This window comes from Larus michahellis, chromosome 8 (genome assembly GCF_964199755.1).
Source record: "Larus michahellis chromosome 8, bLarMic1.1, whole genome shotgun sequence".
Lineage (NCBI taxonomy): Eukaryota > Metazoa > Chordata > Aves > Charadriiformes > Laridae > Larus > Larus michahellis.
The window spans coordinates 46537008-46560001 of record NC_133903.1 but is presented as its reverse complement, the minus strand read 5'-3'; the positions used below and the strand labels follow the sequence as shown (position 1 = coordinate 46560001).

Here is a 22994-nt window from a genome sequence, read left to right as displayed (position 1 = left end):
CCCTGGAGAATCACTTCAGTAGCGCAGGAAGCGGTGCAGTTTGAGAGGACCGCACCTGGCTTTAAGTCCCACTGCGTCTCCCCTTACTTAGAAGTCTGAAGACCCGCTGTGGCTTGGTTCTGCATGCAGTTACCCTGCACTAGAATCAGCTGGCCCACCTGGGAGAAGCTTTGTCCTGTAGGAGCAAAGGCCTCATCTATGTATGCTGTAACCAAGATAAAGGTAAAGTACAAATATGAAGTGGGCTAGCTCTCCCAGGTGCGTGTTCAGCACCAGCCGTGGTCAGTGTCTCTTTAAAAAGAAACAAACCACAATGCTCTCTCTTCCTTCTTGACTTCCTTAGAAAGTCAAGAAATAACTATGAGTTATAGGGAGTTGCTGTACCAGCAGTGACTGAAAGCAGTAACTCTTGTCTTAAACATTCATAAAGATGTATGTTTTGCCTGAAGAGCTAGCCTGCTTTCATCTGGTGTCTGGCAGAAGCGTCACATCTTTCTCCAGTGACTGCAGCCTCACCCCTGCCTTCGCAGCCTAGCCTTCCGCTAAGGAACAACAGGGGGAACTCCAATTGAGAGCAATTTAATCAATCAGAAGTTAGAACAAAAGCAGGAGTAAGAAACTTGTTCCCCTTCTGGTCAGTTCCAGATGGAATACAGAACTTAAAAACTTGAAGGGAAAAAAACCAACCCAGTTCAGTGAGGAGTCCTCTAGCTCTATCCACTGGCCCAGGCCAACTTCATCTTCTGGCTGTGAGCTTTGGAAGATTTAGAAAACAAGCTCTTCACTATTTGAAGCGGCACCGATTTCCCACTGAGGTACAGTTTATTGTGGCAGTCTGGCAACCAGGGCCCTGCATCAGTGTCTGTGTTTGTTCCTTTCTTGAGCATCCAGACATAAGCCATGATATACCCAGTCATGAATGCATCAAAGCCAGCTCGGTGTGTGCCCCCCTGTGAAGGTGGATCGTAGCTTTCCTTTTCCTTTCCTGCAGCATGTCCTGCTTCAGTCTCGGGGTTGTCTGGGTGACGGACTGAGCCCATGCCAGTGGGAACCTCTGACTTTCCCTCCACTTGGTCACTGTCAGAGGCATTTCCCTTGGCAGAAGGGCTCACAGCAGCTGCTACCTGGGCAGCAGCTCCTTCAGTGCTCCCCAGACCCTCTTCCCGTTGTGTGCTGGTGTCTGAGCTGACCTCTGCTTCTATGTCCATGGAGTTCTCCTCCAGCGGCCTGCCCTCAGTGTTGGCTGTCATCTCTGCTAGCTCTGAGGCAGCTGCAGGCTCGTAGCAGCTCTGTTTTCGTGGTGGTCCCTCCTCCCCATTCTGAGATAGCTCCATTTCTTTCCCTGAGCTTTCCTGTTCAAACACCTTTGCAGGCTCTTCTGTGTTCTTCCGACGCTTCCATTTGTGCTTCCGTTTCTTCCGTTTCTCCTCCCAAAGCTTGTCGTCCTCATCAATTATGAAGTCAATGTTATGAGACTGTGGACACTTCACGCCTTTTGGACACCAGCCATAGGCCTAGGGAGAGAGAGAGAAGTCTGTAGCCACCGGCCTTCTGGTCAGAGCAACTTGTCAACATAAAACGGAGCAGAGCTCGTTATTCCCTTCTACTGAGGGCTTGTGAGGCTGTATCAGGAGCACTGTGTCCAGTTACAGCCCCGTAACATGCAAGAAAAGCACTGACAAACTGCAGCCAAGTGCAGCAGGGAGCTGTCAAGATGTAGCACACAATATATGAGGAGAGAGAGGACAAGGAAGGGGTGGGTTTGTTCCACCTGGAAAAGATGAGGATAAGGGGATGGGGATATCTAGTTGCTGTCTGCAGCTACCTAAAGCAGAGGTTATAGAGAAGACAGAGCTAAACTCTTCTGAGGGGAGCATAGGGAAAAGTGATGTGGGAACAGTCAGGGGAAATTCTGACTAGGTACCCAGGAAAGCATTTTTTCACAAGGAGTGGTCAAGCTCTAGAACAGCCTGGAGAGGTTTTGTAATCTCTGTCCTTAGAGATTTTCAAAATTCTCTGAGCAATATTGAGTTGACAGTCGGATGAGAAACTTCCAGAGGTTTCCTCAACTTGTGTTGTTCTGCAACAGTAACTTGCAACATCTGGAAGAGCTCCTTTTCTCCCTGAAGCTTCTGAACCCAGTTACAATCTGATCAAACGGGCTCTTCGTTTGCTGCTGTAGCAGCACCAGGACTCGAGAAGCTGTGGATCACACTTTGCTATGGTGCCAGAAGCAGCTGAGAGGTAATATTTTTTTATATCTCATCAAGATATGGGAGAGAGAAGAGGCAGCATTTCTTGCTCAGAGGACAAGCCACACAAATTTAGAACTTACAGCCCTCCCAAGACAGCAATAGGTACTGTAGCTCATACCATCCCACCATTTAGGGCCACATAATCTCTTTCTGAATCTTTGTGTCCAATGTAGCCTGTGGAATTTACCACCTCTGAACAGAGCATGCTATTGTCCTTTCCACCACGAAGCCACCTGAAGCTTTGAAAAATCTTCCTTGTACTGTGAAGCTCCCAGGTGCTTTCCTCCCGCTTCCTGCTCTGGCCACATGTGGCTCTTTCCATGGAGCCAGAAAGGAAGCAGGGAATTCACGTTACTTACTGAAAATTTCTCGCAGACGGGCACCTTATTTCCCCCTCCCACGTTGTGGCTTTCTTCTTCCAGAGAGCAGTGGCGATAGTCGATATAATGGGAAATGTTGTCTGGGTAGTTGCAGAACTCAATGGTGAGGTGCTGCCCGCTGGAGTCCTTCAGCTTGCAGTTCTCTCGCTTGCTGGAACAAACAAGAGCACACAGTTACTGCGGTTAACTCGCTGAAGGTACCACGGCGTGGAGCTGGTGCAAACGTGCTGCTCTCCACCAAGTCTCAACTCCACTAGCTCTTGAGCTCCAGCCTCAGCTCGACAGCCTGCTGGAGAGAAAACTCAGTCCTGGGAGAACAGCTTTAGTTAGTTGCTTCCGTGATGATTTGAAGGTTGACTTCTCTTATGCTGACATAGAGGCAGGGACAACGGTGTCTCCGGTGAAGCATAGTTTGGTTTTTAAATATTAAGGGCACTAAGATACACGTTAGTCTTCATAATATTAATGGACAAAGAAAAAAATGCCCCAAAATGAGGTGTCATGTAGAGCATCCAGCAGCCACCACCCAGACAGGTTGAGCCTGGGCAATGCAAACAACAAGGAAACGTTTTCCATCTCATGAGAAAAGGACTATTTTGTCCCAAGAGCTGGCTAAAAGGCCCAAAACCTTTGGAAGGCTCCGTGTAACTAGAATCGTGGGTTAAAAAATTTAAAAGGTCAGTTTAAAAAGTATTTTTATCTTGTCAAAACAAAGCATTCTCGTGTTTGAGAACAGCCATCTTGAATGTTTTCAGACCTGTCAAAATGGCATTTCCTGATATAAAACAGTCACTAAAAATACCATTTCTCCTCTGCACAGAGCATGACTTCAGTTTAATGGAGATTCAAGGGGCTCTGTCACTGCCACAGGCTTGTTTAGATTGTGTGGGGACTGCAGAACCAGGGGCCAGACTGACACGTGAAGCAGACAGACATCTCTGCTTGTAACATGTGTCTGCCTGGAAGATATCAACGAAGAGCTGGGGGCAGGAAGCAAGATGGGATGCCCTGGAACAAGAGCACAACCTTCGCTTGGAAGGAAAGTGATGGGACATGTGACAGAGCTGGTCAGTGTCAGGAGGTGCAGGGAGCACTCTCCTGTGTGTGTTCCTGCCGCAGCCCTGGACGAGGGCCATGCAGTGAATTGGTTGTTTTTCAGTGAGATCAGGTCACTCTGTGGTCAGAACTGCTGCCAGAGGAAGACCGAAATCCTCTTTCAGTAGCTGCCCGCCAAACAGATAAGGTGTATTACAAAATGCACCCTTGTGCACTCAGCATCCATTCTAGAAATGGGAAGAGCACAGGGCAGAGTCCCCCAAAAAGCACCTTTCTTCATTCGTTGGGGTAATACAAAGACCCAACCCCTTGCCTGGAAAAACAAACAAATGAAACACTGACACTCCCTTTGCCTTTCCTCCCAAAAGCTTTAAATACCACAGCACTGCTCACCACTTCTTGTAAGCGTACTCCAGGTAGGACGCTACAAAGCGAGTCTCAAACTCTGAAGCATATTTGGTGTCGTATATTCCTGCTGGAAACATTTCCGAGAGATCAGCGGTGAAGGTGCCGAGGTTGTCTGGGAGGTGAGCATAGAAGCACTGGTACAGGAACACCAGATCGATCAGGCCATTATGGAGAATGAGAGGCTTCTTCGCTCGTATGAGCTCCAGAAAAAAAGTCCGAACACTCCTGCTCTGGGCCTCGTTGCCCTGCAAGAAGGAGGATTAGTCACCGAGCCTTACTGCCTTGACTTGCCATCACCCCGGGAAGTCCTCGGAGCCTGCTGCAGCAGAGTATTGCCTACAGCTCTGCCTTGCTCTGCGCAAACAGAGCACTAATTATTTGGAAAGGCAATCGCAACAGGTGAGAGGCTGGATATAAACCAGCAGGGAGGCGAAAGGGATAATGCTGCGCTCTACACCCCGGCGTGAGCCCATCTTCCCTCAGCAGCTGCTGGGGGAGACGCTGGGACCGGGGGAAGCCAGCAGCCTCCCCAGGAGCCTGGGGCAGAGCAACCTGATGTGGCCGAAGGAGAGTCGTTCCGTACCTTGTCGTTGCCCTTGTGGTAAGGGATCCCCTGGGCGTACTGCTTGTTGAAGTCAAAGCCGTGCTGCACCAGGAACTGCACCGACTGGGGCTCGACGACGTAGTCCTCGGTGCAGAGCAGCGTCAGGTTGTAGATCTGGCAGAGGTACGTGTTCTCCGACTGCAGGGGGACAGGGGGCACAGCGATACAGGGGCGGGAGCTGCCGCAAAGCCCAGGGGCAAGCCCAGGGAGCGCGGGTGGGTCGCGTCCCGGTGCACCCGGGAACAAGAGGGAAGGGCCGCCCTGCGGCCCCCGCACCCACCTTCTCCGGGAGCCGCTTGAAACAGGCCACGCCGAGGGACAGGACGGAGCGGGTCCTGGCCGCGCTGCAGACGGCCTTGTACCGCTCTTCGATGCACCTGGCCGGCGGGAGAACGGCGGCTGACGGCTCCCGCCCTGCCCCGTCCCACCGGCCGCCCCCGGAGAGACAAACCCCGCAGGGAGACGGCAACCGGTACCGGCGGGACGCGCTCCGGAGCACCCGCAGCCGCTCAGTCCGGTTGAGCGACCCCCGCACCCCGCTCCCGCCCGATCGGGGCACTCACGGGCTCAGCAGCGACTTCCTGGCGCCGAGGCCGCTCAGCTCCTGCGGGGAGACACCGGTCAGCGCGCCCGCCTGCGCCTCCGCTCGCTCGGTCGGTCGGTCACCTCCCCCCGCCCCGCCTCACCGTGTCCACGGCGACGAAGGTGGCGGTGCGCAGGGCCAGCACCATGGAGGGCCACAGCTCCGCGAAGTTGTCGCTCTGCACGTCCACCACCGGCACGCGCCGCCGCGACATGGCCGCTCCCGCCGCCGCCGCCGCTCCCGGGGGCCTCCGCCGGCAAGGCTGCCTGCTGGATGCCCTCTCCCGCCGAGCGCCCCTCCCGGCCCTCGCGCCCCGCGCGTATTGCCTGAGAAGGCGTCTCGACTCCTGTCGGCATACGGCGGGTTTTTTTCCGCTTTTCCAAAACCTGTTGCCAACCGAAATTTAGTTTTTAATTAAACTGGCGCTTAGCTCGGGCAGCCCCTTGAGGTCCTTCTGGACGGCCGCTGGGACCGGCGGGAGAAGAGGCGGGGACAGCCTGACCTCCCTCGGAGCGCTGATTGGCCCCGGTGCTCCGGGAGGTCCCGCCCCCTCCGCAGGGCGGGAGGGCGCGAGCCCCCCCTCCCTCGCGCCAATCTCCGATTGGCCCAGGCGCGGAAGGTGGGCGGTGCCGGTCGCTCTGATTTGTTCTCCCCCCACGGGAGGGCGGGGCGCTTGAAGGGGAAACATTTTCCCGGGAAAGTGTCACGCGGCGCCGTGCCGCTCCCGGTCCCCAGCGCCGCCGGGGCCCGGCTCGGCCCGGCTATGAGCCAGCTCCGGGCGGCGGCGGCCGCCGGGGGTCTCCGGCGGAGCGGCGGCAGGGCCGTGCCGGCCGCGAGGCGGAGCAGGAAGGGCGCGTCGCCCCGCGGAGGTGCGCGGTAGCGGGAAAGGCTGGGGGGAGGATGGGGGTGTGCTCGCCGCGGCACCGGGCCGCCAGCCCGGGCAGTTACCGGTGCCCGTCCAGCCGGCAGCGGCTCTGCGGGGGCTCCGTGGTGCTGTGGTCGGGCTCCGCCACTCTACATCCCCTCCCCGCCCTGACCCCGCGCCGCTCTCCCGGCAGGGACCCAGGCTCCGCCGCCCACCCCGCACGTCTTCAGCGACCCGGCTGAGATCGGGGCCTTGCGCCGGAACCTGCTGGCTTGGTACGACAGGTGCAAGCGGGACCTGCCCTGGAGGACGCTGGTAAGGGGCGGGCAGCGGTGCTGTAGCGGGGAACCGGTCCCTCAGCCGTGAGGGAGCGTCGGTGGGGTCACCACGGTGTCATTCCCTGCGCGATGCATCCCTGACTGCATGGAAGTGGAAGAGGGCGTTGGAAACGGGAGCGTGCTCCCAGCAGGTCCTGGCGGCGCGGCGGTGGGTGGCCTGTCCCCAGGTAGGAAGGGCACAGGGCGAAACCACGCTTCTCACACGCAGCCCCCAGCCTGGAGCTCTTCTCTGTTCCTGCCTGTTTTGTTTTGTTCCTGCCTCCGTGGTACCCGCAGCAGCGAGCGCGGCCTGGAAAAGGGTTTCTGTGTACTTGCTTGTTTTTACTAGAGCTCCCACCTGCTCGGCCTGGCACCAAGCGGTCGGGTGGTGGTTGGGGTGCTGGGGGTGGGCATCAGCTTTACAGCAGCGTCTGTCTGAGTAGTGCTGGGAACTGCATGGCCCCTCTGTGGGATTTAAATCTACCCGCGATTTCTTCCTGTGCAGGGGGGCTCAAGTCCGGGACAGGCCTCTGGTGGGATTTTTGAACCTGGGGGGAATATTTTTATGCAGATTCCTATGCAGCGTTCAAAACACGCTGCAAGCAATTTTATTTTATATGCAGGTGCCCTCTGCGCTGGGGTCCTGTGTCACCCAGTCTTTCTCACTCCTTCTTCTTCCCCTTTCAGGCAGCAACTGAGCCAGATGCCGACAGACGGGCGTACGCAGGTGAGGAGCAGGGACTGCGCCCCGGTGTGCGTGGGGTGCCCCACTGCATGTTGCCCACCCCCCCACCCCGACAAACGTCCATGTGAGGGAATGTGGCTTTAGTTGCCATCCTTGGAATAAGCTGCCTGGGGTGGCTACGAGAGCCGCTGACCCCACTCGCAAGGCACTGTGGGGTCAGAGAGCCCCCTTTAGGCCTGGGGGAGCTCCCATGGGACAGCACGTGGGGAAGGAGGGGGGTGGGAAGGGGTTCTGTGAATTGGATGCCGCTGTGATGCACATAGCCAGTAGTGACATGGACATGGCAACGAGGGGTGGGTGGTGTTGGTGCCTCTGCTCTGATCCCTGCCCGGCTCCCCGCAGTGTGGGTGTCTGAGATCATGCTCCAGCAGACACAGGTGGCTACTGTGATCGACTACTACAACCGCTGGATGCAGGTGACTGCTCCTCACGGAGTCCTGTGCCCACAGGCTGCCCCTTTCAGAGACCTTTTCCGCTGCCTCTGGCAGATCCCCAGCGGCAGAGCACGGCTCTGCTTGTCCTTGACTTGTCCCCTTCCCTCTGTACTGCAGAAGTGGCCGACGCTGCAGGCTCTGGCGGAGGCGTCCCTGGAGGTGAGCATTGCTGGGGCTGGGTGCTCTCCCTGCCCTCATGGCTCTTCCCAAGCCCCATCCAACACCATGCTGTCTCTCTTGGAGCAGGAGGTGAACGAGCTGTGGGCAGGACTTGGCTACTACTCCCGAGGGAAGCGTCTGCAGGAGGCAGCAAAGAAGGTCGCATGGAGTTGGGCCTGGGGGGCATTTCCAAAGCCCTCTGTGGCCTGTGGGTTGGTGCTGGCTCCCATTTGCCCTGCCTCGCTGGGCCACAAGGCTACAGAGGCTAGGATCTGATCTTATTGTGGGTAAAATGGGTTGTACACACACACCCCGGCTACTCCCGTGACCCCGGCCCCCTCTCTGCCAGGTGGTGTCTGAGCTGGCCGGCCGGATGCCCAGGACGGCTGAGGACCTGCAGAAGCTGTTGCCGGGAGTGGGACGATACACGGCGGGAGCCATCGCATCTATCTCGTATGGACAGGTGAGAGCTGGGTGTCAGTGGACTCATCTCCCCTCTCTGCCACCCAGCCCCGCTCCTGGTACGGTTCTGCTGGTGGGTGTCACAAGCCGGGGGCTCCCTGGGGCTGTGTTTGACTCTGCCTGTCCCTCCTTTGTGGTGTGCGTCACCCACTGCCCAGCTCAGCCTGCAGGTCAGCCTCGTGTGTGTCCCCCCTCTGTCCTGGGAGCACCCCAGCTCCCTGCCTTGCTGGGAGCACGGGCACCTCCCAGCGTGGTAACTCCGGCTCCTGGTCCCAGGCGACCGGTGTCGTGGATGGGAACGTGATCCGGGTCCTGTGCCGCCTGCGGTGCATCGGCGCTGACTCCAGCAGCCCAGCCGTCATTGACCAGCTCTGGTAAGGGGAACTCTCCGTCCCTGCAGTGATCGTGTCTGTGCTTGTTGGCGGCTGAGGGTGGGATCACTCAGGAGCCGTGGGGAGCTGAGCCTGCGGAGGGAGGGAGGTGTCGGGTGCGGGAGCTCTTGGGAAGCCAGTGCTGCTGGGAGTGGCGGAGAAAGGAGCCGTGTTGCCTCTGCCTACCTGGGAGCATCCCGCCTCCCAGGCAGGAGGTGGGCAAAGGTCCATGGGTCCTCTCCCCGCAGAGCCCTGTGCCGCTCACTGCTCTTTCTCCCAGGGACATGGCCAATGCCCTGGTAGACAGGAGCCGCCCGGGGGATTTTAACCAAGCCCTGATGGAGCTGGGAGCGACCGTGTGTGTGCCCAAGGCCCCGCTGTGCAGGGAGTGCCCCGTGAAGCAGCACTGCCGAGCGTGGCGCAGGGTAAGTACGGCCCCAAAATCTGTCTTCTCCCTGCCTGCGGGTGGCCCAGGGCTGCCAGCTGTCCCAAGGGGGTGGCAGAAGGTCACCCCAGGTACCTTCTGAAGCTTCTTAAGAGACACCCCTGTCCCAGACAGGTGCTGCAAGCTGTTCTTTGCTGGGCATCGTGTCCTGCATCCTCACTGGGTGCTGGCCCCGAGGGGTCACCGTGCATGGGGACAAGGTGGGATGGTGGATGAGCCTGTCCCTATTCCTGTCCTCCATTCCAGGTGGAGAAGGAGCTGGCCTTTGCCTCCCAGAAGCTGTTTGGAAAACCCACCCCAGTGCCTGATGTTGAGGACTGTGGTAAGTGCCTGGGGAGATCCTGTTGTGGCTCTGGGTCTGGGCCCTGTGACAACTGTTACATTGGTGTTTGCAGGTGTTGGGGGCTGTCCCCTGTGCCCCCCAGCCATGGAGCCGTGGGACAGCAGCCTGGGGGTGACCAACTTCCCCCGGAAAGCAGCGAAGAAGCAGCCGCGGGTGGCGCGAACGGCCACATGTGTGCTGGAGCGGAGGGGCTGCCACGGGGCCCCGGAGTACCTCATCGTACAGAGACCCAGCTCGGGTAATGGGGCAGGGCAGGATGCGGCCCCTTCCCGCCTACATGAGGGACAGAGCAGCCTGGGAGCGGGATGTGATGAGACTCAAGTGTCCCCAGACGTGCCTCTTGCCAGCTCTTGTCCCCGTTGTGTCCCCTCCCCAGGTCTCCTGGCCGGGCTCTGGGAGTTCCCCAGCCTCCCGCTGGATCAGGATCTGCAGGAGGAGAAGCAGAGGGAGGCACTGGCAGATCACCTCCGGGCCTGGACAGGGTGGCCAGTGGTGGCAGGAGGCCTGCGGTTCGTCGGAGAGGTGAGCCTGGAGCAGAGGTATGCAGTGTGAGCCCCCTGTGCTCAGCCGCAGGGGACGTAGCATGGAGGGAAGAGGGTCCCCCTTCCCTGCTGCCACCCCTCCCAAGCCCTGACCTGCTCCTCAGAGCCCTGGCAGACTTGGTGCACTTGTGAGGCTGCTGAGCAAGCAGTGCATCCCCTGCTGCCTGCGCATCTCTGTGTTTTCCCATCCCCTTGCAGGTCGTCCACATCTTCTCCCACATCCACCAGACATATGTGGTCTATTCCCTGCCCCTGGATGGGGATGTGACCCTGGACCCTGCCTTGACCCCATCCCGCTGGGTGACGGAGGAGGAGTTCCACGCCTCAGCCGTGTCCACAGCCATGAAGAAGGTACCGGGAGGGACCTGGGCCTTTCCTCCTTTCCCTTCATTTCCCTGGGGTCCCGGGAATCCCCCCAGCCTCTGCGGGCTGTCCCGGCTCCAGGACCCGGCTGCAAGTTCAGCTCTGGGCTCTCTTGTGCTTCCTTCAGGTGTTGAAAGCCCGTGAGAAGCAGCGTGGGGAGGAGAGCAGCCCTGGCAAGGTGGGCATCGTTGGAGGGTCTGCAGCCCTGAGATCCGCTCCGTGTTGCTCTGGGCCGGGCCCCGGTGTGCGGAGCTGGAGTCCCCCTGGGCTTTGGGGTCCGGCCAAGGAGCATCCCCAGCCTGGGGCAGGGCTGCGTCTGAGGGATTTGCCTGCCTGGCTTTGCCCCTGGTTGTCCCTGATACCAGGGTCCCCCCCCTTGCCTCAAAGGCAATCCCTGAAGGCTGTGGGGGCCTTTGGGGTTTGGCTTAGCCCCAGCGTGTGTCTCTCCTGCAGGGCTCCAAGCGGAAGAGGGCGACGAAGCCACAGGGAGCAAACAGCACCCGCCCTGGGACGCAGCTCTCTCTCCGCGCCTTTCTCCGGCCACCCACCTCCCCGTGATGGCACCTTTGACATCTGAGACCACCGGAGACCTGCACTGCAGTGAGTCCTGCCCGTGGCACCGAGGTGGTGTCCCCCACGCTGCTGCATGCCCAGCCCACAGCGCTGTAATGGTCTCCTGCTCCTCCTTGCAGAGAACACTGCCTTCCCCAGCTCACCCGTGGGAGTTGTGTCTCGATGGGCTAGTGTGGTCCTGGATGTGACCCAGAGCCAGGGTTGCCTTCCCCGCTTGGCTGGAGGCCTCCTGGGGTTATCTGGACTGGTACAGCTCAGTTCTGTCACTGTGGACTCGCAGCAGCAGAGGTTTCTCTGCAGCAGCAGGAAGGCTGGGGCTGCATCGCTCCCTGGTCCATGCTTGCCCCTCGGCCACCAGCCAGTGACTGTGAATGCTGCTGTACCCTTCCTGGCCTCTGACAGCCCTTTTTATACACTTGTTTTTACTGAACCTGAGCCACAGGCTTTCTAATAATAAATCTCCTAAAGTGTGTGGGGTTTTTTTAAGTGACTTTCTGCCTCTCTTGTGCTGTGCTAAGCTGGGGCTGTCAGGCAGCCTGTGGTTGAAGATGAGGATGGCTGTCAGGATGTGCACGTCTACGCTGGGGACAGCAGCGATTTCTTGGTTAATGCATCTGTGAGCCCCCGTGGCTGAGTATTAATTGCTGGTGACGCCGAATAACGCACCCAGAGCACCTCTCCTAGGAGTGCAGGCATCAGCGCCCGTGGGCTGCTCCTCAGCGGGGCCAAGCAATTGTCCCATGGGCTTTTTGGGGGGTTTTAGTTCCCTTTTTTACCTTTTCTGTCAGGCTGTTCCCTGCTGTCTTCATGCTGTGCCTTTCCCTGACTGTACGTGATGCACAGTAGCATCCTTGTAAAGGTACAAATCCAGGAGGCTCTTCCCAGGGGGTACCAAGGGTTTTCCTCCTCCCCAGGCTTGTGTCCGCCCCTGGGGCTGGCAGGGGCCAGGACAAGGGCGTGTGGCTTCAGTTTAGGGACTGCAGGATGGGACAGCCTGCCTCAAGGGGTGGAAAGGGCCCTTTCATCCTCACCTGGCACTCAGCAGATCTTAAATGGGAGGAAAAAAAAAAAACAAAGCAATGGCTGCAGGTTAATTCTTTAATTAAGAGGAGCAAGAGGCCATCAATTGCCCTGCCCAGGGGCTGACCATGCTCTGAGTGGTAACTGTTGATGAGCTGCCATGTCCATGGCCCCTGGCTTATCCACTCCCCTCTGACAGCCCCTCATCCCCCTGCGTCTGGGGCTGGTAGTGTGCTAGCAGCGTCCTTGGCCATGCCGTAGGCACAAGTCTCATTAAATTAAGATTAAGTTAAGGTAGAAAGTTCTTCATGTGAGGTCAATAAATCACTGGGAACCCAGGGAGGGGGAGTAATCACCCTCTGTCCCTTGGGGATGCTTGGAGCCCCACTGGACCTGGCTCCAACCAACCTGCTGTCACGCTGAGTGGGCTCTGGGTTGACCTGGAGACCTCCTTTGGTCCCTGCCCACCTGAGCGGTGCCGCAGGCATCTCTACAGCAGCGTCTTACCCCAGGGTTGGATCAGAGAGAACGAGGAGCTGAGGGAGGAGGATTGCGGTGTTGTCGCTACTGATGCTGGTCCATATAGACCTGCACAGCTTTCCATAGTGCCCGTATATTGCCTTCCCCAAAGCCTGGCGCTCCCCTCCGGTCAATGAGCTCCAGGAAGAAGGTCTCCTCGGAGAAGATGGGATGGGTGAAGATCTGCATCAAATACTCCTGGGAAGGGCTCTCTGCGGCACCAGTGCCCGGCCGGTCCTTGTCCCCAGGCACCGTGGTGTCCAGCAGGATGCCCAGCTCCGCCAGCATACGGGGGTCCTGCCCAGCCCCCTGGATCTCCTCCGCTTTGCCCCCCTGGCTGTAATAGGTGGTGGGGGGTGTGAAGAACCGTGCACCCCACTGCTGCAAAGCCCTGGTTGTGGTGACGATATCGGTGGTGCGGAGGCCGACGTGCTGGATCCCAGCCCCACCGTGCTGCTCTAAGAAGGTGTCAACTTGGTTGGTGCCGTCCTCCGAGAGGGACTCAGCAAGGATGAGCTTGCAGCCGTGTGCCGGAGTGCCCTGGGCGCTCTGCAGCGCGAGGAGCAGCATGCCCACCCCCTGCCCCCCGAGCACGTACCCCTCAGCCGGTCTCTCTCGCGGGTTCAGCAGGAAGCGGCGGAAGCCGAAGCAGCGCTGGTACCAGTCCAGAGCCGCCCGCGCACCGCCCCGTGGGCAGACGTATGTGATGTGGTCAAAGTGGGTGATCTCAATCCCATCCCTCCTGGCTGAGGGGGCTCCTTGGATGGGCTGGAAGCCAGGAAGGAATGGTCCTCGGTAGCGGGATCGGTCCAGAAGGGTATGGCTGATGTTTCCCACAACAGAGCTCACTACCCCATAGGTGACGGAGCCACCCTCATCCCTCACCTCAGTGGGGGGCACCGGCAGGGAGCATCCCCAGCTCTGCAGCTCCTTGCAGAGCCCTGGCACATTGTCCACCTCGAAGCAGACGTTGGAGGCTGTGCCCAAGGCAGGCCGGGGATCCACGTCATAGAGGAAATCATAGGAGGAGGCACCGGTGGGCCCTGGCGCCAGGCGCTCATTGACGAGGAAGACGGCGGATCCCTGTCGCAAGGCCAGCTGCCGCACCCGCGGCGTCTCCCGCATGGCCACCGGCTGGAAGCGAAAGGTGGTAGCCAGGTCCTGGACCCAGCCCTGCCTGTAGGGCATGTGGAGGGAGATGAAGCAGGGGCGGCTCAGCGAGGCTGCCATGGCTGGGCAGGCTGTGGGGAGGATGCATGGGATCAGGGGGGCCTTGCTGGCCACGGGAAGTAGCCATTCCCCCACCTTGCACAGAGCCCGAGTGCATTTGCATGCACAGATGCACACGCGTGTAAATTTGCACCCCTTAAACATGTGTATTTTAAATAAGTGGACCTCCCAAGCCAATATGCGCTGTGCAAGGTCACCCACCCAGCAAAAAGCTGCCCAAGGATGCCGAGCATCTTGCCACCCTTTTGCTACGCTCCTCTGCCCCATGCCTGAGGCTGCAGAGGAGGAAAACCCTGAGTCTTGACCACAGCAGGCCCCCTCTGGAGCCACGTGTCCCTCAAGGGTGCCACAGGGAGGTTACCGGGAAAATCCAGGTGAGGGAGGTGTGCTGCATGTGTGAGCAAGATGATGGGGACAAGGGTTGGGGTGTGGAGGGGGAATGTCCTGTACCAGCAAGCAGGAACATGGAGGTTGGACTGGTAAACACAGAGCAACGTGCTGGTTACAGCTAAAAGGCTCCTGTGCTGTCCCAGTGCTTGTCGGTGGTGTCCCGCGACTGGTGGGGGCAAGCAGTGGGGTCACAGCAGGCTGATGTGCCCTTCCCCTCCCCAAAAAGGACAGAGCGGAGCTGCCACACTCCCCACAACAGGCTTGGGACAGTGACCTTGTGCTGGGGGCGCAGAGGGTGAAATAGGTGGGACGTTGTGGGGGCTGCGACCTCCCTCCCCACCCAAATACCCGTCACACTGAAGGGGGAAAAAAGATCCGTCCAAACCCCGACTCGGCACCACCTCTCAAGAGCATCCCGCTGAGGGCTCCTGACCCCATGCCATGCACCAGCCGCCCTGGCCGGACCTCACTGGGCAGTAGCGGGGGAAGACCTGCTATTTATTCCCCTCCACGCCCTGCTGGGACCCCCAGCTGCCCCACACCAGCCCGGGGAGGGGTGGGGGGGTCCTTGCTGGGGTCCCTACCCCGATGAGCACATGGGCAGGGGCCGGCGCTCCCTGCCTCCCTCCCTCCTTCCCTGCGGGATCAGCATCGCTCCCGCTCTGCCCCCGCCACGGCCTCTCCCTCCGTCACCCCCAGTCCTGCCACCGCCCCCCGCTCCCCGTGCCCCTGGGGACCTGCAGGGCCCTGGGTCACCCTCGGCCGGCGGCTCACCGGGGTCAAGGCTGCGGGCGAAGGGGATGCCGGGGCAGGGGCCGTCCCCCGAGGAGAGGCGGTTCAGTTCGCTCCTCCCCGGCATGCACCAGGCCATGGCGGGACGGGAAAGGGGAGCTGGAGATGCCAGGGAGGCTGCAAAGCAACCCGCCCCGGCCGTGGGGAAGCCTCCCCGGCGGGAGGAATCGGTGGGTGCCGTCCTGTGGAAGGACGGGGCCGGCAGACATGGCGTGAGGCCGTGCCGCTGCGGCACGGCAGCTGCTCCGGCAGGTTTAAAGCCAGGGACGCGTGGCTGCCGGACGCTGCGGGTGCCCAGAGTTTATGTTGGCCCCAGAGGCGCCCGGCTGCGTGTGCAGAGCAAAAAGCTGCCCAGGCTGATAACTGCAGGCAGCGCGGCCGCCGGCTCGGGGAGGAGATGAACCGGCTGCCAGGCGGTGGCTGGGGGTCCCCTGGGACCGGTGATGAAACGGCTCGCGTTTGTGCTGGGTCATTCCCTGCCGGCCCGAACCCCACTGGGGCAGGGCATGCAGCGGGGTGTCCGTGCCCCGGCGCAGTGCTGGGTGCTTCTCGGTGCCCGGGGTACCCACAGGGGTTTGGGGGGAGCAGTGAGCGGATGGGAACTGACAGCTCTGCGGAGGGTCCGGTGTCGGTCACAGGATGGGTTTGCCCCATGCTAACCCTGCTCAGCTGCACCTCATCCCTGACCCCAACCCATGGCCCCACGTCCTTGCTGACATCCCCCTCAGCTCCAATCCCCTCTTTCTGGACTGCTCATGGCTATTTTCAGACAAATCCTCCCCTCTTCATGTGTCCGGGACTGTGTTGCTGCCCCCGTCGTTGTCTGTGTCTGCTGCCCTTCCCTGCCTTATCATGTTTTTGTACAGAGCCCAGGTACAATAAACTGTTCAAATATTTGCAGAGATGTCCATGTGCAGCCAAAGTATTTGGCTGGTGGGGGGAATCCACCTGAGCTGTGATTTCCCAAGGGAACACCGGCTCCTCAAGCCACCACAGCCCCCCATCCCAGTGCAGGGCAGGGCAGGAGGCACAGGACCAGAGGCTGGGGGCTTGCTGTAGGGCCAAGCATGGCCCGAGAGCGGCCATAGCACTGTCTGCTAGGATGGCACAGCCTCTGGGGTGGCACCCCGTGGGGCAGGGAGCTCCAGCACCCCAGGGCTGTGGGGCAGGCACCCATCTTTTTGGCTGCAGGGTAGCAGGGGCTGCACTGGCAGCTCAACCCAGGACCTTGTGCATGGATGGCACTGTTTGGTGTCACCCCATGGCACCCTTGGCAGTGCTGCCAGCCCTCCTGTGCCCGTGGGGGGTTTTCAAGCAGCCATGCCTGGCTTTTCCCCACGGCACCGCCTGGCACCCTCTGTGCCAGCCCAGCACCAGGCACCGCTTTGCCCCAGCACGGCTTGGGCTGGGCTGCGGCAGAAGGACCCCGGAGGAGGGTCACTGAGGGGGACAGTGCCTGCCTTGTTGCAGTCCCCCGAGGCAGGCGGTGGTGGCCGGGATGCAGTCCCTGCTCCGGCTGGGCTCTTCTCCTCCCTCTTGGGCGGGGAGAGTGGACAGAAGATAAAAGGGAGACCCGGGCCAGCTGGGCATTGCCAAGAGCCGCTGGGGCCGGGAGCAAGGTCTGGCCGGAGGACGGCAGTGAGGAGAAGAACGGTATTGAGGGCCCATTCTCGCGTGGGAGAGGGTTGGGAATTGGGGGTACATCCATCCTGACCAGACCCCACAGTCCCCTGCTCCCTCCCCACCTCCCTGGATCGTCCCTCCCAGCCCCCTATCCTCCCCCTGCCCATTAATTGTGCTGGATGCTGGAGGGATGGGGCATATCTCGGGGCGGACAGGGTTAGGGGGCTGTGGGAGGAAGGGGCTTCAGGCAGATATTGGGGGCAGGGAGGGGGTTAAAGGCTCTGTGCACCCCCTAAGCGCTTCGTGGAGCGTTGAGGACTCTCAAGGTGACTTGAAGGTCACCATGCCTGTCCCACTGACTCCTCGCTAGCAGCCAGGACGATGGGGGCTGCATCCCTGCCCGCCTCGGGGGCAAAGACAGACCCTTGGCCATGGCTGGCTGTTGCTGTCGGGGTTGGGGAGGTGGAGATTCTCCCCCCGCCGCCCATGGGAGAAGGTGCCTTCATCATCGCCCAACACATGGAGCGGGTGCCTCGTGGCCGGGGGGGAGACCATGGCACACAGCTGTCGCAGCGGGTGCCCACAAAAGCTGGCAGCAAGGGCACAGCTCTTGTCGGGAACTGGGCACCCCGATCCCCCACCTCATCCCCCTTGCCTCACTCCCCCCGGCGCGGGGGTCCCAGCTCCCAGTGCCATGGTGGGACCAGTCTGACACTGCCCACCAGCCTTTTCCTGACCCAGAGGGGTGGCGGGGAGTACTGGGGTTGCAGTGGGGCTGGGAGGACCCTGCCGGGTTGATCCTTGGGGCAGAGGGGAGACTAACACCCCGTTTCCCGCCGCCAGGGCCGGGGGTCTGGGATGGGGCTGCTGGTGCTGGCCCTGGCCACCTGGCTGGGGCTGGCCTCGGCCTCCGAGGGGGTGGCCAACAGCAGCCGGCTGTGCCGGGAGGCACCGGCATGGAGCATCAACGGCTCGAGCCCCATGGCAGGGGCGGCGGGGCAGGTGACGGTGGTGGCCCTGCTGAAGGCCAGCTGACAATTCTGCCTGCAGCAGGCCCATAGGTGAGCCCTGTTCCCCCCACCCTCCACCCAGTCCCTGCTATCTAGGGGACGCCATAGCGGCCCCCCGCCACCCCGGCACCCCCTTCCCAGCGCCTCCTTCCCCACAGCCTCGGGGGCCTGCGGGAGAAGCTGGCCCGGCAGGGCACGGTCGACGTCCGCTACATGATCGTCAACGAGAAGGCGCCGCTCTCCCGCGCCATGTTTGAGGAACTGAGGCGCCAGGCCCCGCCAGACGTCCCCGTCTTCCAGCCGGAGCCAGGGGAGCCCGATGTCTGGCAGGTCCTGGGGGGTGACAAGGACGACTTTCTCATCTATGACCGGTGAGCATCCCCCATCTCAGCTGAGGCTTTCCTGGTGGGTTACAGAGTGTTCGGTGGGCTTCCCAAAGCTCCCCCCATGGCTGGGCTCCGGGGAAGCCCCAGGCCCCCCGCCTCAAGCCGGGCCATGGCTTCTCCAGTACCTGAAGGGGGCTACAGCAAAGCTGGCTGTTTGCAAGGGCATGCAGCGATAGGACGCGGGACAATGGTTTTAAGCTAGAGCAGGGCAGGTTTAGATCAGGCATTTGGAAGAAGTTCTTTACAATGAGGGTGGTGAGGCACTGGAACAGGTTGCCCAGAGGTGGTGGAGGCCCCATCCCTGGAGATATTCAAGGCCAGGTTGGATGAGGCTCTGAGCAACCTGATCTAGTTGAAGATGTCCCTGCTTACTGCAGGGGGGTTGGACTAGATGACCTTTAAAGGTCCCTTCCAACCCAACACATTCTATGATTCTCCCCACAGGTGTGGCCGCTTGGCCTTCCACATCCAGCTGCCCTACAGCTTCCTCCACTTCCCCTACGTGGAGTCGGCCATCCGCTTCACCCACAGCAAGGACTTCTGCGGCAACTGCTCCCTCTACCCCAACATCACCCAGGAGGTAAGGAGCAGGGATGCTCGCCGGAGCCGGGCTCCCTTCTCTCCTCTGGCATTGCACAGCAGGAAAAAAACCACAACCTTATCTTCACGTCGGGGACAGGCTCTGGTTTGGCAGCCGCCCTCATCCATGGTTGAGAGGGAAGGTGATGAAAGGTCTGGAATAAGGGCAGTTAAATAGGTCAGAGCTTTCAGATGAGAAGGGGGGAACTAAAGAGGTCGTAGCCCAGATCTGGAAAAGCTAACTATGGTCACTGGCGGCTCTGATATAAGAGAGGGGCAGGCAACGGACCAGAGGGGGCAAGCTCAGAGCAAAGACAAGAACGTAGCTCTGGGCTCAGCAGGCCATTAGTCACTCCCTAGGAGAAAAATCCATCTAGAAATACTAAATGCAAAGTCCCTTCCCGGCTCAGGAATTTCCTGGACCACAGACAGCTTGAGCCAAGGGATGTAGGTACAGAGGCTTGTGCTCTATGTGCTCCCTCCTTGCACCCTGGGTTGGGGCTGGAGAGCCTTTGCTCTGACCCACACAGCTTTCTGTATGGCGGATGCTGGTCTGCTTTCACAGGCGTGCTCGCAGGCTCATGGCGGGGCTGTGTGTGCATTCGCACACTGCACCAGCCCTTGTCTCACTTTCCCCAGGCTAACAGTACCATGGAGGTGCCTGTAACCCCGAGCCCCCTTCCCAAAGAAGATGGGAAGGAGTCAGTGACCCCCATCCACCAGCACAACCCCCTCCATCCTCACCACCACCATGAGGTCAGCGGTGAGAAAGCCACAGATCTGAGGGGGGGCCACGAACCTGCCACCCATGCTCACCACCACCATGGAGACCACGGCCAGCCCCATCACGAGGGGAAGAAGCAGAAGGAGGGGAATGAGCACTAAGCCAGGCTGGGCAGCATCGAAGAACCTAGTAGTGTGCAGACCATGCCAACTCGCTTCCCAGAGGCACGGAAGGACCATTTTGGGCTGCTGGTCACCAGCAGCATTGGTGTAACAACCCCCTCCAGAATCCCCCAGGTGGGTCATACTCCCACGCTGTGACCAGGGACGAAAATCCCCCTCAGACTCCCAGAGGTGCTGCATTTTCAGCCCCAGGGATGAGTTCTGACCCTTCCTCTGCTGCTGCCTGCCTTTCCATGCTCAATGAAGCCCGTGGTGCAAACCGGGAGGTCCCTGGTCACTGCCGGCTGACACTGCATGGAGCAGCAGGGCAGGGGTGGAGGGGACAGAACTGGGATGGAAGCAGCACTGCTGACATGCTTTGGCCATCTTGGCACCCCTGGGTGTCCTGGCTGGGACGCGAGTGGAGGAAGAGCATGTGCCCCGCAGGATGTGATCCCAGGGGATGGGGGCACTAGGAGCGGTGGGAGGTCGCAGCTCCCCATGGCCCAAACCCTGTACCCATAGCTGTCACATCCTGGGGACCCTCCAGGCCTTGCACACGGGTATGTGCAGTGGTGATGGGTGGCCGCAAGATGGTGGCCTTGTCCCCTCTTGGAGACCTAAGGGCTGTATCCAGGGCCCACAGCCCTGGGAGGACAGGGTGAGGATCCTGGGGTCTTTCCTGGGGGAGAAGCGAGATCGGGGGGTGATGCGGATATCCAGAGTATGAATAAAACCTCTGTGAAGCGAACCCGGCTCAGCTTGGTCTCTGGTGGGGTCCCTTCCCCAGAGAGGGTGGGGGGTTTGCTCAGCGGTGCTGGGCTGGCCCTGGGTGTTTCTCTTGGCTCAGGGAGGGACTTGGGGCGTGCTGTGGACCTCATGAAGCAGCAGCCAGTGGTGATTTGCATTCCCCTGTGTAGAGACGGGGAGATAAAGGGGTTGAAGATGCAAGAGACCCCTTCTCTTCGTACCTTCTGGTGACCTCCTGCCAGGATGTGCACCCAGGGCTTAGTCCCCCTGCCAGGGCAGGGCATTAACCCTGCACTGCCAGGAGGAAGTTTGGCTCAGCACCTCGCTGTCTGGCTTGTAGGTGTGATTTTGGGGTGCCTGCCCTGAGCTGCTGTTGTGAGGCCAAAGTTCATCTTGACCATCTTGTCCCCAGTGCCCAGACCTGTCCCCATTGCGAGCATATCATGGGGCTCCCCAGCCCTCAAGCGGTTGGGCTGTCCTCATGCCTGTCTCAACGTCATAGCTCTTCACTCCATCATCCCGTGCAGCCCCACTCAATGCCTCCCCTGAACTCCCCACCTCCTCTCCGAGCCCCACAGCCCGAGCAGGGAGCAGAGATGTTTTTTCCATTCAGTGTTTAGCTGTGCCAAGTCTGGTGCATGTCCTGCTGATGATGCTCTGAGCTGAATTTCTGCACCCCTCTGCCCTGTCTCTGCCGGGGGATGCTCTGCCCAGTGACTGGGGCAAGAGCCGGAGTGAAGAGGAGCTGGTCTTCATAGGGATGAGGGCAACGGGATCAGGTGGGTCTTTCTCACCAGCCACCGGGTGCTGGCTGAGACCCTGCTCCCCCTCCTCCATCTCTCTTGCTCCCTCCCTCCTCCTCCTCTCCCTTCCTCCTCTACCTGCTCCCAGCAGCCCACAAGGGCACCTCTGTCTGCTGCTCCTGCCATCAATATTGAGGTTATCTTTTTCTTCTGGCAGCTGCTGTAATTGAAACAAAGCAGGCCGGGCCTCACGGGCTCCACTCCTCTCGCTCATTTTGCTGGTGCTGCTGAGACAACTAATTCATCTTATCGATGCGTGGTTGGCCTCTTTTCCACCAGATCCAGGCAGAACCCTCTCCCCACCACGGCTGGTGGGAGCAGTCTGTGTCTCTGCGGCGTCCTGCTGGGTGCTGCCAGCACCCCAGCCTCTGGTCCTCAGCTTGCAGCAGCTGGGTGCTGGCCACCAGCAGGAGATGCCAGAGGAGCCAGCCAGGGGGGAGAGGTGCAGACTGGAAGGATGCTGATGGCTTTGTCTTGTTCTTTTGTCTCCTGATGCTTCCTCAGCCCTTTTGTGAAATTCCACATCCTTTCCTTGCACAGCTCCTCAAGGTGTCCCTGGCAAGGAGGTGACAGGTGACGAGTGGGACATACACAGATTTGCAGTCGCTTGCTGACAACCAGATCTGCAATTAGCAGTGGCAGACAGAGGGATCACAGCCGGTGCTGGGGGGGTAGCCCAGTGGCACTGTGCTGCACTGCTACCGTTTGGCTACCTCCCAGCGGACGAATTTCCAGCCCTAAAGGCTTGGGTTGGTATTTTGCTTTGGGGAGAAAAACTGAGGCATAGGAAAGAGCTGTGACAGTGTTTGGGTGAAGTCCTACATGTCTGAGTAACGGCCAGGGTTTAGGGTGAAGCCGATGCTGCTCCATATATTATCGTCCAAAGGCCTGAAGGGTTTGGGGGTGCTGTTTGGCCCCCCGTGGCATCACTGCCCTGAAAGCTGCCAGAGACCTGGAGATCTGCAAAACCTGTGTCGGTGTCTGCACTCCAGTGGCGCTGAGAGAGAGCTTTGCTTCGAGCTGGGTGGAGGAGAGGTGTTTCAGGGGAGTCAACAGGCTCTTCACATCACTGACGTCACGGGGAGTGATGCTGCTAGTAGGAGTCAGGGAGCCCCAAGGTGTGCTCAGATGTCAGGGGGGATGGCTCGGCAAGGTCCAGGGCAAGAAACGGTCTGAGTTCAGGTCCTGCAGCGTGGTACCCTGTCGTCTATGACTGTGCCACCGCCCCGGAGGAGGACAGATCCCAGTCCCACATCACATGCAGCCTTGGCCCTGTGTGCTGTTCCTGCTGAGGGCCAGGCAGAGCCTCTCGGGAGAGGGGGAACATCCAGTCCTAATGTCAACAGAGGCCTCTTGTGCAGCGATGCTGTGTCAAGAAGAGGAATGGGTCCCTCCTCCTCCACCCATTCATCTGGCAGCCGGGGCTGGCATGCCGCCAAGCCAGGCTGCTTTGGAAACATTTCATTGAGGAGGCAGCTGAGCCTAGGAAAACAGAATGAAAATATACAGAGAGATCACTGTTGTTAGGCAAAATAAATGCGGGCGGCTGCATTTCTGTCCCTGAAGTCCAGCCCAGCCAAGCCCCTTCTGCTTCTATGGGGTGAGGGTGAATGCTGCTGCCTGGGGATGGTGGCCGTGTATCTCCATTGGGTTAGGAGCTGGGGAATGAGGGCTGAAGAGATCATCTCCGGCTTTGGCCAACTTGCTGACATCCCTGGTGAGTAGGTCCAGACTCATCTTGGTGTAGCGTCACCCAAGGAGATGGGACAGAGCAGAGAAACAGCTGCAGAAATGAGCCAGCCCCAGTGACTCGTGTCCCCTGCATGGCCACCAGTGCTGGCGGCTGGTGAAGACGGGGCTGAGGAAGTGCGTCAGATTTAGCCCTCGTTCATTCCTGCCTCCCTCCCCAACACCAACCACGGGTCCTGGCTGGGCATGAGGCCACCCCATGGGGCAGACCCCAGTCCCCAGGTTTTCAAAGCCGCGTCGGCTGGCGTGCCCCACATTTCGTCTTCTGGCAGAGGGAGAGCAGACTCACCCCAAAGCAATACCCAGGGACAGAGGGTGGAGGCACCTCTCTGACTTTTGAGCAAAGGTGCATT

At 59.8% G+C, this 22994-nt stretch overlaps 3 protein-coding genes and 1 pseudogene across 8 annotated transcripts; 2 read left to right on the top strand and 2 right to left on the bottom strand.

Annotated features, from left to right (window-relative positions):
* Positions 1–563: 563 nt before the first annotated feature.
* TOE1 (target of EGR1, exonuclease) lies at positions 564–5542 on the bottom strand. The gene is made up of 7 exons (XM_074597456.1): positions 5390–5542; positions 5267–5307; positions 4984–5080; positions 4683–4841; positions 4085–4344; positions 2615–2786; positions 564–1514 (listed from the first exon to the last, which is right to left on the bottom strand). Exons 1-7 carry the CDS (start codon positions 5498–5500, stop codon positions 714–716), a joined length of 1641 nt encoding a protein of 546 aa, XP_074453557.1. The 5' UTR covers positions 5501–5542; the 3' UTR covers positions 564–713.
* A 432-nt stretch (positions 5543–5974) lies between these two features.
* Positions 5975–11377, top strand: MUTYH (mutY DNA glycosylase). 4 transcript variants are annotated; one of them, XM_074598131.1, is made up of 17 exons: positions 5975–6155; positions 6345–6466; positions 7156–7195; positions 7556–7629; positions 7765–7806; positions 7894–7965; positions 8156–8269; positions 8427–8438; positions 8545–8642; positions 8920–9064; positions 9331–9406; positions 9480–9665; positions 9804–9949; positions 10168–10320; positions 10460–10510; positions 10786–10932; positions 11025–11377. In XM_074598131.1, exons 1-16 carry the CDS (start codon positions 6050–6052, stop codon positions 10888–10890), a joined length of 1542 nt encoding a protein of 513 aa, XP_074454232.1. In that variant the 5' UTR covers positions 5975–6049; the 3' UTR covers positions 10891–10932; positions 11025–11377. The 4 variants fall into 4 exon arrangements, with proteins under 4 accessions (XP_074454232.1, XP_074454234.1, XP_074454231.1 ...); XM_074598133.1 differs by lacking the exon at positions 8427–8438; XM_074598130.1 differs by having other exon boundaries at positions 10786–11377.
* A 615-nt stretch (positions 11378–11992) lies between these two features.
* HPDL (4-hydroxyphenylpyruvate dioxygenase like) lies at positions 11993–14955 on the bottom strand. Of its 3 annotated transcripts, none has more exons than XM_074598134.1 (2): positions 14839–14955; positions 11993–13685 (listed from the first exon to the last, which is right to left on the bottom strand). In XM_074598134.1, exons 1-2 carry the CDS (start codon positions 14933–14935, stop codon positions 12490–12492), a joined length of 1293 nt encoding a protein of 430 aa, XP_074454235.1. In that variant the 5' UTR covers positions 14936–14955; the 3' UTR covers positions 11993–12489. The 3 variants fall into 3 exon arrangements, with proteins under 3 accessions (XP_074454235.1, XP_074454237.1, XP_074454236.1); XM_074598136.1 differs by having other exon boundaries at positions 11993–13621; positions 14839–14851; XM_074598135.1 differs by having other exon boundaries at positions 14802–14849.
* Positions 14956–16092: 1137 nt separating this feature from the next.
* On the top strand, positions 16093–20090 carry LOC141747764 (uncharacterized; annotated as a pseudogene).
* Positions 20091–22994: the final 2904 nt, after the last annotated feature.